This window comes from Cynoglossus semilaevis, chromosome 1 (assembly GCF_000523025.1).
Source record: "Cynoglossus semilaevis isolate Cse_v1.0 chromosome 1, Cse_v1.0, whole genome shotgun sequence".
Lineage (NCBI taxonomy): Eukaryota > Metazoa > Chordata > Actinopteri > Pleuronectiformes > Cynoglossidae > Cynoglossus > Cynoglossus semilaevis.
Window position 1 is genome coordinate 21922079 of NC_024307.1, and position 18782 is coordinate 21940860.

The 18782-nt window shown below is 39.8% G+C and overlaps 1 protein-coding gene and 1 pseudogene across 1 annotated transcript in view; one reads left to right on the top strand and one right to left on the bottom strand.

The window, feature by feature from the left end:
- Window positions 1-2424: 2424 nt before the first annotated feature.
- On the bottom strand, window positions 2425-3385 carry LOC103385360 (40S ribosomal protein S25 pseudogene; annotated as a pseudogene).
- Window positions 3386-3776: 391 nt separating this feature from the next.
- The window catches only part of adam19a (ADAM metallopeptidase domain 19a), a 116391-nt gene continuing 101385 nt past the window's right edge, over window positions 3777-18782 (top strand). Inside the window, exon 1 of the mRNA XM_025061370.1 lies at window positions 3777-3801. Within this exon, the coding sequence (XP_024917138.1) occupies window positions 3777-3801 (25 nt within the window). The remainder of the gene's footprint in view (window positions 3802-18782) is intronic.

An 18782-nucleotide genomic window follows, 5' to 3' on the forward strand; every position in this document is an offset into this window, starting at 1 on the left:
TCCTCCACCTTAATTACTTAACCTTCTCCACCTGCATCTCGTTAACCTCTAATATTTCTCCACTCTGTTCTGTTGTTCCTGCAGAGATAACGCAGCTCTTTAAAGGCTCCACAAATTAAATCAACATGAACAGAAAGCTCCGAATTAGCAAGAATATTTGTAAGTATAATTTTTTTTTTTTGCACCAACTTTTAAGAGTGTCACTTCATGATTTATGACTGTAACTCTGTTAGTGACCAGCAGGGACTGTGTTGGCAGTTTGGAAGCCAGACGCTTCAGCATCTGGCCAAATAATCTTTTATTGGCAGCAAATATATTCTGGAGCACAGTCGCTGTACATTATAGTCATTTTGTGCCAGGAGACGGTAAAACCTGCTTGCTTACTAACACGTGAAGTCGCAAAGGCAAGCTGCTGATCCTATAGAGGTATAAAACTGATGGAGGGCAAATAAAGAAGGTTGTTCATTTCGGGCACTTCAATGGTGAGCTGTCTAGAATAAAACCTGAAACAAGGGCCCATCTGTTCCCTGTGTTTACAGTTCAACAACATTCTCTTCCCTCCAAGCATGTGTCAATCGTCATCAGGACGAGCAGAGCTGTCTGTGTGTCATTAATCAGGTCTGGATTAAATCAGGAGCCAGTTTGCAGCACGGCCTCCCTCACTGTCATTTTAATTGTTCCATCATGTTCAGCGTTGGACGACCATCTGCTGCTGACTCCACGTCTCACTTTTTGATAAGACGTACGATCATTTAACGGAAACTCAAACTTGTGCATTAAAATAATGTAAGGCAGATTCCTATCATGCCCTGGGAGCCCAGTGATGGGGCTGTTATTGAAGATGGCCATGATCCCCCCATACTCTCCTCCTGGATGGATACGAGCCTGCAGCTCTGCTGCTGCTGCTGTGCTGCTTCATTAGCCATCATGATACCAGGCAGAGGAGAAGTGAGGCTGGTGACTGTTGAACAGAGAGTTGTTATGTTGCTTCAGAGTCCGTTTGTCACTCGCTGCTGCACCGAGTGTCGCCGTCAGCAGGACCCTAGGCTGCGGTCGCATCTGCTCTCTGCAGGTGGAAGCAGCTCTGATGATAAACTCACTAAGTTGCTAAGTGCGGATTCAAGAGCTAAACCTGACTTAGGGGTCTGAACTCTGCAGCTTTTACAGAGATGCAGTAAATGTTGGAATGTGCCTTTTTGAATATATCAGTTATTTGGACATATGAGCAGTAAATCTCAATTTCTCCAACCGTTCATATTACAAATCCTGAATTAACTGCATAAAGCAAAAGCCATATCTGACTTATGAACTGAAATAAAAACTCTGCGGGTCAAATTAATGAAATATTTTCTACTGCCCCCTGTGGGTCACACTTGTCTGTGGACATCACTGTCCAACCGAATGAAACTCATCAATGATTCTCTCTCTAAAGTGATTTTTCCTTCACTTTGAAATCCAGGCAGGAGAACTTCTGAGGAACATTATAAAACCTGACACATTTTTTTTTAACTCGGTCAAAAGCACGAACACCTCTGGGGCCCCCGACCCTCCGTGTGATGTGACCAGCCAGGTTAACTACTGACTAGGTGTCTGTGGGTGTCCAGAGCCTGAGGCAAGAGATAAAGACTTTATATGTGCAGAGCAAGAGATCAGAGCTGAGGCACAGGAACGACTGTGTGGTGACAGTAAGAGATGACGGTACGGCGGAGCAGTGATGGACAACGTTAATGATAGAGTCCTCATGTCTACTGTATGTATTATTGTTGCTGTTGTTTACTGTGCTGGACACAAACGCCACAGATACAAAATATGAGCTAACGATCATCACTGAAGAATTGTCAAGTTATTACTTTATTTACTTAAGTTCTAAACATTTTCAGGTGCTGGTGCTCCTGTATCTGTTGTTATTGTTATTTTGAGTGTGGCTGCCACCTAGTGACTGGACGCTTGTTTATTGTTCAAGCATTACAACAGCGCCTCACTTCTGTTCCTTCGGAAGCTAGTCATCGCCCAACCCGCCTCGCCCCTCTCGACATCTCACCACGCCCCCCCGCGTACCCACTAATTGAACAAGCTAAATTCTCACAGTACCTGCTGCCTTTCATCTTAGACAAAGACACATTAAATCAGGAACAGAACAGTTCAACAGTTCAGATAGTGTGCACAGTGCCTGATGACAAACAGTGACGGTGGAACACGGCGGTGATTCTGCTTAAACTCAAGACCATTTTATTCTATTATTTTTTTACCTACACATGAGAAGGCATCAGCAGCAGCAGCAGCAGCTCCAACTCTTCCTCCTGCCCTCTAACTAATGTGCTGAGCTCTTACACAGTCACACAGCCAGTCGCAGTGGGCAGCTGGAGGACACATGGTAAATATGTGGGAGAACTCAAGTACTCCGAGAAAACAGACAGTCATTACATCAGAGAAAATGTGAGATTAGATGGGTGGACAAACTTCTCCAATCTGGTCCTCAAGGCTTTTCTTGTGTTTGCTGAAACCTTTTGTCTCTACAGGTTTTATTTACCTTCCATTACAAACGGGAAGATGCATATGCTTTATCTGCTGCCGCCGCTCCACCCTTGGTGTTACACGTGTAGATCAGCTGTGTTCTACGTTTGGATACCACTTGAATCATACATAGCAAGCACTTCTTGGAGAGGATTCCTGGCCAGAGGGCTGCGGATCTTCAGCCCTCAGACACAGCTGCAGGTGTGATGTAGTTGGGGACCTTGTCGCCGAGGACCAGGTTGGTGAGCTTGTCCCTCACTTTTCCCTTGGACCACTCTTGGCTTTACCCCCAGACTTGTTGACTCCTTCTTGGACTTCCCAGTGTCCTTCTTCTTGTCGAGTGCATCCTGTCTTTTGGCAATTCTCTGTCAATGAAGTCCAAGAGAGAAACCAGTGTTGTCTTTTGGTTAGTATTTATTCAAAGCTTTGGGGTACAAGTCCTACAGAGAGGACAGGCTGTCTGCATGAGAGTACCAAAGAGTACAGAGGAAAGCAGGCTTTTTATCCGTCAGGGCTCAGCATGATCTGTGCGTGCCGCGCCAATCGCAACCAATCAGTGCTCAAGGCCAAAGCAGTGAGTTCCTGAGAGTCAAAACACAATACATCTGTGTTACATCAATACATCATCATACATCAAGGACAGCATATTCAGAAAACTCCCTGATGCCATTTAGGTAATTTTTTAAAATCTATTTTCAAATGTTTTTTTTTCAAGCATTGAAGTGCTTTGGTTGTTTGTTCAAGAATGGGAACAAAAAGAATTAGAAACAAAAAATATACTTTTTGAAATATCTGTGTTTTGTTTTGAACATTGATCACTGACGTGGTCCTCCACTGAAGTGTCGAGGGCAGCAGTGACCCCTTGACTCATTTTTGATTCGGAGACTTAAGAATATCAGCCATATTATGGCTAATGTGAACGTGGAAGTCGTACCGCAACATTGCAGAAAATGAGGTGGACGCTAAAAAAAGTTGACTAGTGATGACTACTTTCCATTACTCGAAAATGAAGCCAGACATATCAGGACACCATAAAGAAAAGTGTGCTGAGATTGAGCAGTGCGTTTGTGGCTAATGTTGTTCTCCCGTGCTGTCCTCTGTGTAGTGATGTAGAACCACTGCCTCTCTACTTCTAAATCTCCGTGGAGTGCAGACAAGCTGTGTCTCGCCTCATTACACTGTGTTTGAGGACCACAGTCTGCCAAGTCACATCTTCCTGGAGGATGTCTCAGTTGTCCTGCACAGACCACTGAGTCACCGAGATGTACACTGTCCAGGCTGAAAGGAGTGAGTGGAAGAAGTTTTAGACAGATATCTAAGAAACAAATTAACAAAAATACAAGAAATCAGTTCACGCATAGACGCATAGATAGATAGATGGATATTGATTAACACTCTCAGAGTTTTCAGTGTGCGCAATTAAACTTGTGGATACAGAAGCGCGTTGGTTCTTCTTCTTCTTCAAGACGAGCAGGTTTCTCTTTTCGTCGAAGATCCCACACAGACAGAATCCCGAACAGAGAGAAAGAATTTGGGGGCTGACTCCTTAATTAAAGGTTGCGGAGGTCATTGATCGTGAAGTAGGTGGGCTTTTCTGGAAACAATGGAATTATGGCAGTTGTATACCTAAAGGGAACTGTGGATGTCCCTACTATAATTAAAAAAAATAGAAGAAGAAAACAAATCAAAATAAGTGTAAATATATGATGATTGATGATGATGATGATGATGATGATCTATACTGATAATCAGGGGATTGTATGCAGAATGCTGGTGCCAGAAACTCCTACAGTGGTTTGTACAGATAAATAAATAAATAATACCACGTGCTCAATAGCACTATATCGGAATCAGAAATTAAGTGTTTGGACAATATTCGCATATCGGATATTGGCAAAAAGTTAATAATGAACATCCCTAATTAAAAAAAACTATATTTTATTACGGGCTGTCAGGATTTCGGGAGGCTGTGATGCACAGGGATGCTGTGGATTGATAATGATGAATTGTGTTTGTGATGAAGCATGAAAAAAATATAAAAAATTTATATATATATATATATATTTACCTGTATATTGCTGGAGCAGAAAAATAACAGCAGGGAGATGTTTGTGTTTTACACCTTTATTTGAGACTAATCCATATTATAGAATTATTCATAAACACATACACATATGTCACATAATATATAAACACATTAACACACACAGTTATATAAATAATATATATAAATAATATAGCTATAATATATCAGCATAGATTATAAGCGTTATATCATAGAAGACTGTAGCCATTATAAAGGGACATTTCTGATTTTCTAACCACAGACTGTTTGTTTTCAGAAAATTAAAAATGTCTTAATTGTACTGCTCCCTCAATTTGAGTTCAGTCACTTCCTGACAGTGAAGTCTTCAGTTTGCAGGGACCGAGGCCAACACTCATAAAACAAGTGATTTGTTTTATGTAAAGCAGCCTGGCTTGAATGTCAGCAGATGACTCACCAACACGCTCTAGTGTCAGACGGCCATAATTTTTACATCATTACTTAATGGAGCTCAACATGCAACTACACCTACAGTATAATACGTATATATCAGTAGTGACCAAACAGACATGACTTGCATTTAACCACCACATTTATACCACATATATATATATATATATATATATACACACATATACTGACATATACGTACATGTTTGTATGTATGTGTGTATATACTGTATTTATACAAACATATGTTGTATATTATATATATATATGTATATATATATACTGTATATAAGTTTATAGAAAATATATTGTATACTAGCCAAATACAGTGGCCTGTGGCCAAATATATAGAAAGTAAGAAAGGTTAACATTAGCTAAAACAGAGCAATAAAAAGCTGCAGAGTTCAGACCCCTAAGTCAGGTTTAGCTCTTGAATCCGCACTTAGCAACTTAGTGAGTTTATCATCAGAGCTGCTTCCACCTGCAGAGAGCAGATGCGACCGCAGCCTAGGGTCCTGCTGGCGGCGACACTCGGTGCAGCAGCGAGTGACAAACGGACTCTGAAGCAACATAACAACTCTCTGTTCAACAGTCACCAGCCTCACTTCTCCTCTGCCTGGTATTATGATGGCTAATGAAGCAGCACAGCAGCACAGCAGCAGCAGCAGAGCTGCAGGCTCGTATCCATCCAGGAGGAGAGTATGGGGGGATCATGGCCATCTTCAATAACAGCCCCATAACTGGGCTCCCAGGGCATGATAGGAATCTGCCTTACATTATTTTAATGCACAAGTTTGAGTTTCCGTTAAATGATCGTACGTCTTATCAAAAAGTGAGACGTGGAGTCAGCAGCAGATGGTCGTCCAACGCTGAACATGATGGAACAATTAAAATGACAGTGAGGGAGGCCGTGCTGCAAACTGGCTCCTGATTTAATCCAGACCTGATTAATGACACACAGACAGCTCTGCTCGTCCTGATGACGATTGACACATGCTTGGAGGGAAGAGAATGTTGTTGAACTGTAAACACAGGGAACAGATGGGTCCTTGTTTCAGGTTTTATTCTAGACAGCTCACCATTGAAGGGCCCGAAATGAACAACCTTCTTTATTTGCCCTCCATCAATTTTATATCTCTATAAGCACGGCGTCAGTATTACTCATAAACACAAAAGGAGAAGTCCCCACAACAGTAGAAATAAAGGAAAATTCTTTTTAATTCTAAGATTTTTGTCCATGGTGATTTATTTTGTGGGGCCTTTAAAGAGCTGTGGTATCACAGAGAGTGGAGAAACAGCAGAGGTTAACCAGACGCAGGTGGAGAAGGTTAAGTAATTAAAGTGGAGGGGAAGAGGAGAGAAGTAAATGAAGGAGTGGAGAAGAGAACCAGGTTAAAGGTAATGGAAAACGTTAATTAATTAATAGAAAAATTAAACTGAATTATAAGGAACACAATATTAAAGATAAAGACAGTATTGTATCGTAATAAACATTTGTTGCAGTGTAAATATGTCCAAACCGCCGAACTTACTCATGTAAAATAGATTCTGTGTCCTGAAAACATTTAAGGTTTTTCATTACTAGTCAAAAGTTAACGTATTTGTCTGCAAAAGCGGACTATTTAATCTATTTTTTTTTTTTTTTTTTACCTGTTGTGCTTTTTTTCCCGGCAAATTTGATGGTCTACTATTATGGGGTCTTCCCTTCACTTCTCAGACTGCTCCTTGTTTACGGTATTTTAACAGAAATTATCCTCGTTAAATCCAAGTATCGAGTTTTAAGTTAGTTTGCTTACCCCTGGAGTCCAGCGTTGGAACACAACCAGGTACAAAAAGTAATCACTTCCGGAGTTAGCTGTAAAATGTTGCAATTATTTAAACGTAAGGCTATGTACAAACTAAATCATCGATCTTACGGACTGTGACGTGGTCAGTTTATCGACGCAATTATGGCTGTTGTACGGACTGATACTGACAGTCTTGGCTCTTTGACAGTGAAACATCAAACTGGAGAAAACATAAGAGATTTGGACAAGGTTGAAGCACGGGACGCATTCGTTTCTCGTCAGGATATCTGCATGGCTGCTGTAAGTCCCCACAACACATTAAATGAATTGTATGTTTTCACTCGATACAAAACTTTCATGAAGGGAAGTATGTTTCTTCGAGACTTGTTTAAATAACTTTTTGGTTGTTTCCGGCCTTCTGTGGCGTTTGTAAGGATCAACACAAACTGCCTCCTCGTTCATTCTGGTGTGTTTTTTTTTTTAACTGTCTCCTATCAGAAGATGTAGTTGTGAAAGCTGGAGGGGAAAAACATTTTTTCTTTTGATAAAGTGATGTGAAGATGTGCTCAAGATTAAATCTCTGCACTGCAGCAGTTTTCTGGGACAAGTCAGTACTCCCCAATCCCTGGTCCATTTGGTACTGGGCTGCAGAGACAAATATAAATACAGCAATTTCAATTTTCTTTCCTCATTAAAATGAAATCGGGCTTTTATTCAAAACATTACCTCTTTCAGACGCCAGTACTAATAGAATAAAGACAAAAACATTTTTGTTTTTTCTTTATTTTTCCTCCAAGGCATGGCAAGTCAGACTAAAACAGACTAAGCACTTAGACTATGGCTGCAACAACCACTTAATAATACACTCAGACCCACTAAAAGCTAAATTGAGAACAAAAGTCAAGGATGGTTCCTGTGTTACATTAGTTTTTAAACCTGGTCTTAAATTGTTATGTGATCACCACCACTGATGATTATCCATCCATCCATCAATCTAATCTAATCTATGTCATCTTGCCTGCCATTTTGAATGTTAACTGCATCCTCCAGTCGGTGGTTTCTCCATTATCAAGATGTCAAAAATTTGTGGTGTTGTTTTTTTCTGTGGTCTGTGTAGCCTTTTCCTTGTTTGTTTGTTTTTTTAAGGATAATCTTCTTTCCTTCTTTCTCAGAGGCCACAGGTGTAATGACTAAGTTAGTTTGGAGAGTTCAACTCCTCTGACTTCATTATTTTCCCTGACACTTTCCACACTTGAACTCATCATCAGTGACATCTGTAATTCTTGGCAGTTTGACAGTTTATTTTTTTCCTGCGCTAAAGATGCTGTTTCCACTTGTCATGGGTTTATCTGCTCTGTGGGAGTAAAATCTGTCATTGTGACTTCGCAACATAAAGGCTCAAGAAACATCCAATATAAGCTACGTTCAGTAGAAAGAAGTAAAGTTAAAGGCGGAAATTAGAATTGTTATTGATATATCAATTTAATTTTTGTTTTATGTTGATGTAGTGAAGGTTTGGGACTCAGAAAATGAACTGTTCATATCGGACCATTTTCAGTTAATATCTGTTATTAATATGTAAATGTTCATATGTAGTCCAACATCAGCAATGAAACATGGGATTTTTTTTTGTATGATTCAAGGATGTGATATTGTCAGACCACACGTCAAACATGAGATGGTACAAAATTGTGGTTCAAGGATTCAACTGAAGGACTTCTCCAATGACTTTAAGACACAATTCAAAAATAACTGAAAATACTACTTTGTATGAAAACCTCAAATCCATGTCCTAACCCTAAATCAACCCCTGACATAGAATAGAAATGATTTAAACTTCTCTAACTCCTAATGCACGTTTCCTCAGCCAGGACTGAAATAAACTCTGTGCTCAGCACTTTCCTCTACAACGTCTGTCTTCAGCGTGGCCAAGTTGCAGCGTGCGGTTTCTAGGGTTGGGTTGGGGGTCGTGTCTGGTTGGGCTGCCAGTAGAACGGTTGTGGCCTGGCATGCTAACTTATATTAGCCACATGTTCTCTGATAGTGTCTGGCTAACCTTTTCACACCAGCTCATTTTATAACTACAAATACGCAGGTGAGAGAGAGGGACAGAGGACAGAGAGAATCGAACCAGGTTTGATGGTAGTTTGTTCAAACCTCCACAGGAATGAAGGTCGGGGTCTTCTCTGGTCGGCTGTGTGAGCTTCTCAGAACCATCACTCACATCCTAACTGTTGTGTTAGGACTTCAAGAGGCCGTGGTGTGGAGGTGTGGAGTATCTGAGAGATTCATCAGATCAATGTCAGCATAAAGTAGTTGTTAGTGTTTTACGGTTTCACAGATGAGAGCTGCTGTCTCACAGAATACTGGACTGTCTCATCAGTGACTGCTACTCCTGAGGTAAATGGAACATGGGAGGTAAAATGTTGTAGTTGGGGGGGGAAAAATCCTGAAAAAAAAAAAAAACGATAGAAAGGTGTTTTTCTTGGTGTGTTTTTTGGCCAATATCATACACACTATTGGTCAGATAGTTTTCAAACTCCCTCACAAATGTCCATGACAACTTGGGAAAACCTGGACAATGAGTAACTACTATTTAAGTCACAGGAAACAAATGGAAAGTGACAAAACAGACGGATTGATCTAGAAGTCGTTAAGTTTCCTGGAAAGTTATTTCTTCTTCTTCCTGCTTTGTGAGTTAATGCCAATTGGTTAAAGGTTGTTCACCTGTCTGCTGTCATGTCGAGTTTTCATTGGACAAAATTCAAAATTCATTGGACAAAACGTCACTTCTCTGCTACTACACTGTGTCTCCAGTGATCATAAGGTCTGCAGTGGAAAGTTATCCGATTTCTTGGTCTGAAAATGAATAATTATTTCTAAGTAACCTGTCTTTGTTTGTTGATACAACAGCGACAGGTGAAAACAATGAAATAATCTTTTATGGGGCGGGGGTGAAAGGCTATCAAAATCAGAGAGAGAGAGAGAGAGATGTTGAGGATTTTCAAGTGTTTTTCTTCAATTACTGAGAGTATATCAGCGTTGTGTTCATCTAAACAAGTTTCACACTGATTAAATCAGTTGTGAGTAAATGTAAACTAACAGATCATTATATTTCATAACATATACTTTTTGGACATTGTTGTTTGTCAGTGTACCATGTGACCATGTGTCTCAGAAAAAACTGTTCATGTTCATGATAATGATCTCAGACTTGTATGACGGTAGTAGAACGTCCTTAAATGCGTTTGCTGGATGACTAACATTTTTATGGAATAAATACTGTAGCCACGTGTGGTTTAATTGACCTCGTGTACAGTTTTATTTAATGTGTGTTAACCATGGAATCAGGAGACGTAAAGTCAATTACTAATAAAATGAAGACGAGTCTTGTCTCATATATGCACGTCAGACACTGAATCACACACTTCCCCTGGAGCTGGAATGTTGTTCCTCGTCTCTCGCAGACGTTTGATTAGATCTGCTCCCTGCAGGCAGAGAACCAGGATGAGACGCACACACACACAGCAGCAGCGAGCTGTATGTGTGTGTGTGTGTATCATCACGTTTGAATTACGTCTTTTCTCTGTGTGTGTTGCTAGAAAATAGATGTTAGGATTGAGGAGTTGACAGCTGAGTTCTCTTTTCCTTCTGTTTGATTTTCTTCAGTTTTGGATTTTTTAGTTTGTACAGATGTGTTTTTTGAAACATACAATAGTTTGTACAGATGTGTTTTTTGAAACGTACAATAGAGAATAAAGGTTTGCTTTTGAAAAAGTCAGTAAAAAAGGTTTCATTTGAACAGTGGTTAGGCAGTAAAAGGTCATCACGTTCCATCCTGCCTGATATGATGGTCCTATTGTACAGAAGTATTTGTCCTCTCTGAGTGTATATTGGTCTCCAGGTACTTCACTGTCCTCACACAGTTGGTGAAAAGATTAAAGATTAGATTAGATTTTGATTTGATGGTTAGAAAAAGAAAAATGAAAAGGCAGGATTTTCAGGTCTTTTGGCAGCAGCTGTACAAAGACTAAAAGAAGAAATAAATGTAGAAGAAGTCCAAATGAATCATAGATTTATTTGCTCATCGTAGTTTTATGGGGGTTTCTAAAATAGAATGTCGTTCAGCTGAAGGTCAGGAACGTTGACGAGTGGATTTCCTCTGACACAACGATGTAGATGTCGACAGATGCAAAGTTGTTGAAGTGCTGGCTTTAGTTTAATTTATATTTAAATTAGACTCTTAATGTCACCTTAACACAATATGATGAGCCACGACCCTTATGTTGACCCACCCTGGGTGAATGGGCCTTTTATAACCCAGTCTGGAACACAACCCTGTTGTCAGTTACTCTACTGATCGCTCTCCCTCATCTGAACTTTTGACATCTGTCCGTTTGGTTTGTTTTACAGACGTCGACTTCTTCGTCTGCCAGAAATTTTAAAACCAGTGGAAAAATCCTCCGATTTCAAATGAGTTGTCAACATGTGAACTACACGTCACTCTGTTGTCTTGGCAGGAATTGATGTTTTCAGATTCCCATTAAGATGGGAATTTGTCCCTCAACCTCCTTGAATGGTTTTAATTTAAGCAGCCGCAGTTATTCATATGTAAATGTCAGAGCTTTTCTAGAAGAATTTGTAACGTGTCATTGGACCTTGTAATTATTCTGTCTGTTGGTGTAAAGGTGGCTTTTATTCTGTCCTGTTGGGGCTAAAGTTGACAAGTTCTAAATGGTCCTCAGTGCAGAGACAGGACAAAAGTGTCTTCTTGAAAAGCACAGAGACTCATCTGTGTCATCGCCTGGAAAACTAGGAAAAGAGAGAGAGAGGTGATGGGGAAGAGATTAGGAATAGTCAAACTGAGGAAAGGAGATGAAGTCTGTGTGGATTTAGGATGGAGAGAATATTCTGGAACAGTAAGCTGTTTCCAAGTGGATTGACCTGTGCACTGAGACACCACAGCCATCTGTCATATGGACCGAAGGGGTTTTACTTTATTTGTCTTCATTTAACCTACGCTCCTGTAGTTTAAGGGGGAAAAATGCAGTTGCTTCTTTATTAAAACAATTCTTTCCTTCCTTCCTTCCTTCCTTTCTTCTTTCATTCCTTCCTTCACTCCTTCCTTCCTTCATTCCTTCCCTTTTTCCTCCCTTCCTTCAAGCCTTCCTTCCTTCATTCCTTCAATCCTTCCTTCATCCCTTCCTTTCTTCCTTCCTTCACTCATTCCTTCCTTCTTTCCTTCCTTCCTTCCTTCATCCCTTCCTTCCTTCCTTCCTTTCTTCTTTCATTCCTTCCTTCACTCCTTCCTTCCTTCCTTCCTTTCTTCCTTCCTTCACTCCTTCCTTCCTTCATTCCTTCATCCCTTCCTTCCTTCCTTCCTTTCTTCTTTCCTTCCTTCCTTCCTTCCTTTTTTCCTTCTTTCTTTCCTTCTTTCCTTCCTTCCTTCCTTTTTTCTTTCATTCCTTCCTTCACTGCTTCCTTCCTTCATTCCTTCCCTTTTTCCTCCCTTCCTTCAAGCCTTCCTTCCTTCATTCCTTCCCTTTTTCCTCCCTTCCTTCAAGCCTTCCTTCCTTCATTCCTTCAACCCTTCCTTCCTTCCTTCCTTTTTTCCTTCTTTCTTTCCTTCTTTCCTTCCTTCATTTCTTCCTTCCTTCCTTCTTTCTTTCTTTCCTTCCTTCCTTCCTTTCTTCTTTCATTCCTTCCTTCACTGCTTCCTTCCTTCATTCCTTCCCTTTTTCCTCCCTTCCTTCAAGCCTTCCCTCCTTCATTCCTTCAACCCCTCCTTCCCTCCCTCCTTCTTTCCTTCTTTCTTTCTTTCCTTCCTTCCTTCCTTCATTCCTTCATCCCTTCCTTCCTTTCTTCCTTCCTTCTTTTCTTCCTTCCTTCCCTCCTTCCTTCCCTCCTTCCTTCCTTCCTTCCTTCATTCCTTCAATCCTTCCTTCATCCCTTCCTTCCTTCCTTCCTTTCTTCTTTCATTCCTTCCTTCACTGCTTCCTTCCTTCATTCCTTCCCTTTTTCCTCCCTTCCTTCAAGCCTTCCTTCCGTCATTCCTTCAACCCTTCCTTCCTTCATTCCTTCAACCCTTCCTTCCTTCATTCCTTCAACCCTTCCTTCCTTCATTCCTTCAATCCTTCCTTCATCCCTTCCTTTCTTCCTTCCTTCACTCATTCCTTCCTTCTTTCCTTCATTCCTTCCTTCCTTCCTTCTTTCCTTCATTCCTTCCTTCCTTCCTTCATCCCTTCCTTTCTTCCTTCCTTCACTCATTCCTTCCTTCTTTCCTTCATTCCTTCCTTCCTTCCTTCCCTCCTTCCTTCCCTCCTTCCTTCCCTCCTTCCTTCCTTCCTTCCCTCCCTCCTTCTTTCCTTCTTTCTTTCTTTCTTTCTTTCCTTCCTTCCTTCCTTTTTTCTTTCATTCCTTCCTTCACTGCTTCCTTCCTTCATTCCTTCCCTTTTTCCTCCCTTCCTTCAAGCCTTCCCTCCTTCATTCCTTCAACCCTTCCTTCCTTCATTCCTTCCCTTTTTCCTCCCTTCCTTCAAGCCTTCCTTCCGTCATTCCTTCAACCCTTCCTTCCTTCCTTCCTTTTTTCTTTCATTCCTTCCTTCACTGCTTCCTTCCTTCATTCCTTCCCTTTTTCCTCCCTTCCTTCAAGCCTTCCTTCCTTCATTCCTTCCCTTTTTCCTCCCTTCCTTCAAGCCTTCCTTCCGTCATTCCTTCAACCCTTCCTTCCTTCATTCCTTCAACCCTTCCTTCCTTCATTCCTTCAACCCCTCCTTCCCTCCCTCCTTCTTTCCTTCTTTCTTTCTTTCCTTCCTTCCTTCTTTCCTTCATTCCTTCCTTCCTTCCCTCCCTCCTTCTTTCCTTCTTTCTTTCTTTCCTTCCTTCCTTCCTTTCTTCTTTCCTTCCTTCCTTCCTTTTTTCTTTCATTCCTTCCTTCACTGCTTCCTTCCTTCATTCCTTCAACCCTTCCTTCCTTCATTCCTTCCCTTTTTCCTCCCTTCCTTCAAGCCTTCCTTCCGTCATTCCTTCAACCCTTCCTTCCTTCATTCCTTCAATCCTTCCTTCCTTCTTTCCTTCATTCCTTCCTTCCTTCCTTCCTTTCTTCTTTCATTCCTTCCTTCACTCCTTCCTTCCTTCATTCCTTCCCTTTTTCCTCCCTTCCTTCAAGCCTTCCTTCCTTCATTCCTTCCCTTTTTCCTCCCTTCCTTCAAGCCTTCCCTCCTTCATTCCTTCAACCCCTCCTTCCCTCCCTCCTTCTTTCCTTCTTTCTTTCTTTCCTTCCTTCCTTCCTTTCTTCTTTCCTTCCTTCCTTCCTTCCTTTTTTCCTTCTTTCTTTCCTTCTTTCCTTCCTTCCTTCCTAAGTTTTTGATGATGTCCCTAAAAGAATTAGCTGCTCACAGGGAAACTCGTATTTTATCCACTTATTACCAGACCTACCTCCTCACTGTTAACTCCACCCTAAACTATAGTAAGAAAATGTCTTGTTTCTTCTTCCTCAAAATCCATAAAATAAATCCATAGAATATGTATGTATACTTTAATATATTTCCTTCTTTCTTCCAAACTTTAGACACAAAATAAACAACATGCAGTGGAGAAGAGGTTTTTTATGAATATTTTATGACTGAATCACAGTGGAGCCGCGGTGGGTTCTGACTGAGGTTCCCAGTGGAGTTCCTGTGAGGCTGTTGTTCTGTTCAACAGCTGTAAATGAGAATGGTGTCCTGACTAAAGGGTCATGTCAGTGATAGAGGAAACATGAAACATCCATGGTACGAACCATGTGGTCAGAGGAATATTGATGTGTGTTGGCCTTCACAGTTGAATGTCAGACGCAGTATTGTAATATTACCTCAAACGATGGATTTACTGCCTCTAGTGTTTGTTTCTTCCCAGTTGTTTGACTTTGATGACCTTGATTTCAGGTCCTTCACGTGGGACAGGTCAAACTGAGTGATGGATTAGATTAGATTAGATCAGAGGGTATTTCTTTTCTGTGAATTAGTCCATAGTCCATTGGTCATTTGGTACCAGGCCGCAGTGGGACACAGTGGAAAAAATGTACTGTATTTTTACTAATTTACTTCATTCAAAGAAAATCCAGTCATCCATTTACTTTTTTCATTTAAAGATAATCTTGCAATATTTTAAAATAATGTCAATCAGACTCTGATACAAACAGAATAGAGTCTAAAAGATTTTGAAAATGTAATGCTCAGCATCTTGGTACTGGTCCATAGTAACAGGTGGTACTGACTGACCAGTTCTTGGAACAAAAAAATTGTGGACCTGCTGCATGGACTTTACTAAATGTATTTTAAGCTCCCGCGGGCCACACAAAATGACTTGGTGGGCCGCATTTGGCCCCCGAGCCTTGAGTTTGACATGTAAACTAGAGTACTGACCACTTCATTGTGAGTTAGTATTGTGCTGTATCGTCAGATTACTGTGTATTTAAATATTTATACCAATAAATGACGTTATTTCATGGAATCAGACTTTTCTGAATCAGGTGTCGGTCCTATAGCAGGAGGTCAGAGACAGTAGAAACCTGTGTGTGTGTGTGTAAAAGAGTTGAGATTGTTCCCCTAAGTAATATTTATTATACATCATTAGGAAAAGTCAACAGGGAATAGGAACATTAGTCAAAGGTGTAATGAGGAAAGAGACCTCTATCATTAATCTTTCTGAAACTGTCGTGTGCTCAGTGTCTCTGTTCTCACGTCTCGTGTTGATCGATCTCACCTTTTCAACATAATCGCAGCCAAAGAAAATTCATAATTGATTCTGGTGATTTATTTCCTCAAATTCAGCCAGAAATTATTCAAATCCACCGAAACTCTGTCTTGTGTGAAACGTTATGTCTTGAAATAAATATTAATGTTATGCATCAAATAATAATGATTACCCAGGAATGTTGATGACACACTGTGAATGGACAGTTGTCAGGTGTTAGTTCATGGAGATGTAGAAGTTCCCACACAGGAAAACTCCACTGAAAAGTGCTTTTCTTTTTGACATAATGTAAAGTTGTAACTCACAACAAAGCAATTTATCTTTATTTGCCACAATTAAGATGGACTCATGCATCAACATTACTCTCAGTCAAGGCTTTGTGGTGAAGTTGTTCACAGAGTGAAGTCAAATCAGTCCTGATCTAATGAGATGCATTTCTGTCTAATAAACTCTGATGACAGTTTGACAATAATATACATGAAACAGTGTTGTACCAACTTTCTTTATTTTATACGGTTTTTCAATCGATGTCACACTCAGCTTGTTGGCAAGTCAGATGAAAGTTGTGTCGTCTCTGCTGTCTGGAAAGTCATCGTTGGTATAATCTTTTGGAAAAATACAAAAGAAGGTAAGACAAAGAAGAGGAAATTATGCTTTTGTAGGACAGGAAATATATGGTATACAGACATAAAATGGCAGTTATGTTGATAAACTCAAATTATCTAATTATTTTATGGCGGCCCAATCTGGTGGACCGATGCTTGATGCATTTATTTGGGAGAAACAGAGCTCTCACTACAGAGAAATAGGAAAGGGAAAATTAGTATGCAGAGGTAAGAATTTATGTTCATCTTGATTTGATTTAAAAGTATGTGGGGGGAGAAAAAAAACCCAAACATTTTATGTGCATTTTCATTGCCCTTTGAGACAGGAAAAAATACAGGAAATGCTCTTGTTTTTTTAGAGACGCTGTAGAAAATTATAAAAAAGAGAGTATTATGAGAACCTCATAAGAACAACCCTTCAAAAGAACCATTAACCTAGTTTTCCAGTCAAGTGGGCTGTGAAGACTAAGGTACACAGGTCTTCACAAATGACTTTCTTTTTCTTTAGCTCCTGATTTCAGTGAGAATTTTGGGTTTTCCCTTCTTTAACTGAGGGGTACCAACAATTTTGTCCACGTGTGTACATCTCAATATCACAACCTCCTCACAAATAAGTACTAATAGATAGTACTATATATAATATATTCCAAATTACAGAGAGATGGTTATTTAAAAAAATGCACACAAATAAATGAGGAACAAATCGATTCATGGCAAACAGGCATTTAGGTAATATAGAACCAAGTATTATACAAAGTCCACAAATTGTGGGAATGGGGGATATAGGCAATTAAAGTTTGATTCTACTGTTAGATAATCGGATGTTCAAAGTAACAGGACTATTGTTTGCTGTACTGACCTTTCATGTATGTGCTGGAGTCCTCATTGAGTTTTAATTACAGTTCTATTTTTAATCTCTACATTAACCACAACAACACTGCTGTTAGGCATCATTAAAGTTTCATGTCCTATAAAATAAAGGCACGTCTTTTTGCCTTGGTTTAAAAACTGTAATGTGCTTCTCATTAATATCATATACATTTTAGAGTATTTTAAAAACATGAAACATTATCCTAAAGCTTACATAAATGTTAAAATATGTTTATAGTACTATTTCTGATCTTTTGTTTTCATATATTGTGCCTGTTGTAGATTTTATAGTCTCTAGCGAAAAAGCTAAATATGCTAACATGTGTACATGTGTGCCTTAAACGTTCAGCACAGACATAATAGTTACCAGCAGCACATTTTTTTAGCATTTAATGGCTATGTCAGGCAGTACTATAATAGATAGCGCTGTGCTAATTTAGTTTTGCTATTTTTGCTTATTTGCTGTTCTTGGCTTCTTACTTTACCCCAATGATTCGTTTTAAAAGACTGTGTTCAGGAGGTGTTTGTCAGTGTTTGCCTCACACCGTTATATTTGATTTTTATATGAAATTCTGATGTAACTCCACAGAACACTGAATTTAATAGTTGACGTCTGTTAGAGGTCATTTAAGGCTACACTTAGACAACTCCAATCCTCCAGTGCTTTTAGTTTGTTTATTACTATCCTAACATCATTGTTTTTAGCTCGGGACTTTGAGTAAACCTTTTTTTTGTTGTTGTTGCTATATTTGCAGAGAGGCTAGAATCTTTGATGTTGCCAAAGTAGTGCTCCAGTTTGTTCTAACGTCTATGTTTAATAAAATAAATCAGAGTTAGTTTATTTCACTTTAGAATGATTTTATTCATCTGTTTAACTCTTTGACAAACAGCATGCCTCACTAGCACCACATTGGTGTATATTAATAATACATCCATATTTAAATCTGCTCTGTGGCTCCATCGCTCTGTTTATCATCATTGATGTTAGTCGACTGAGTCCATAAGTCAGTGTTAGAAGCCCAGATCAGATCATGTTATTGTTCTGTCAATGATTTGACTCCAAGTTGAACTGCAGCGTCTTGAGGAATATTAATCCAGGAAACACATTAGGTTTCTTCAACAGCAGCTGTCAAATACAACTCTATGAAGATGTTCCTACCTGCACATTAGAACTGATTCTGTGACGTCTACTGGAAACCTTTGAGATGATTTGATTATCTCCAGACCTGGACGACTGTTTTTGGAAGAGACACACCATAGAGTGTATCTCACAAGAAGTGGTCTCAGACTTTAGATTAATTCAACACTTCAAAATATTCAGCCACAGAGTCAACAGTGAAATTATCCAGTAACAATGAAAAAATGAAACACATGTCATCGTTTCAGGTGATGCCTGAAGGTGTGAGGAAGCTGATAAGACACTGTTTCCCATGTGGGCTGCTCAGATGGCAGATAAGGTTCAGATCTTGTCCAACGCAGTAGTTTATTTCTTATTTCTTTTTTGTATCTAATTCTCACTGACGTCTACAATTTCATATATTCAGGAGGTTAAAGCTCTTGTAGAGCAGCTGTCCCCAACCTTTCTTGTACTTGTACTTGTTCTTTAGTTTGGAGAAGTGGAAATAAAATCTTTTAAACCAAATGGAAAATAACACTAGAAGGTTGATATAAACGACAAGGCTGAGTGTTTGATAAAGGTCCTACAGTAAAACAGCGGCCCTCAACTATATTTGTCAGTTTTTCTGGACCTTGGAGGCCGGACACCCAAAAAAAAAA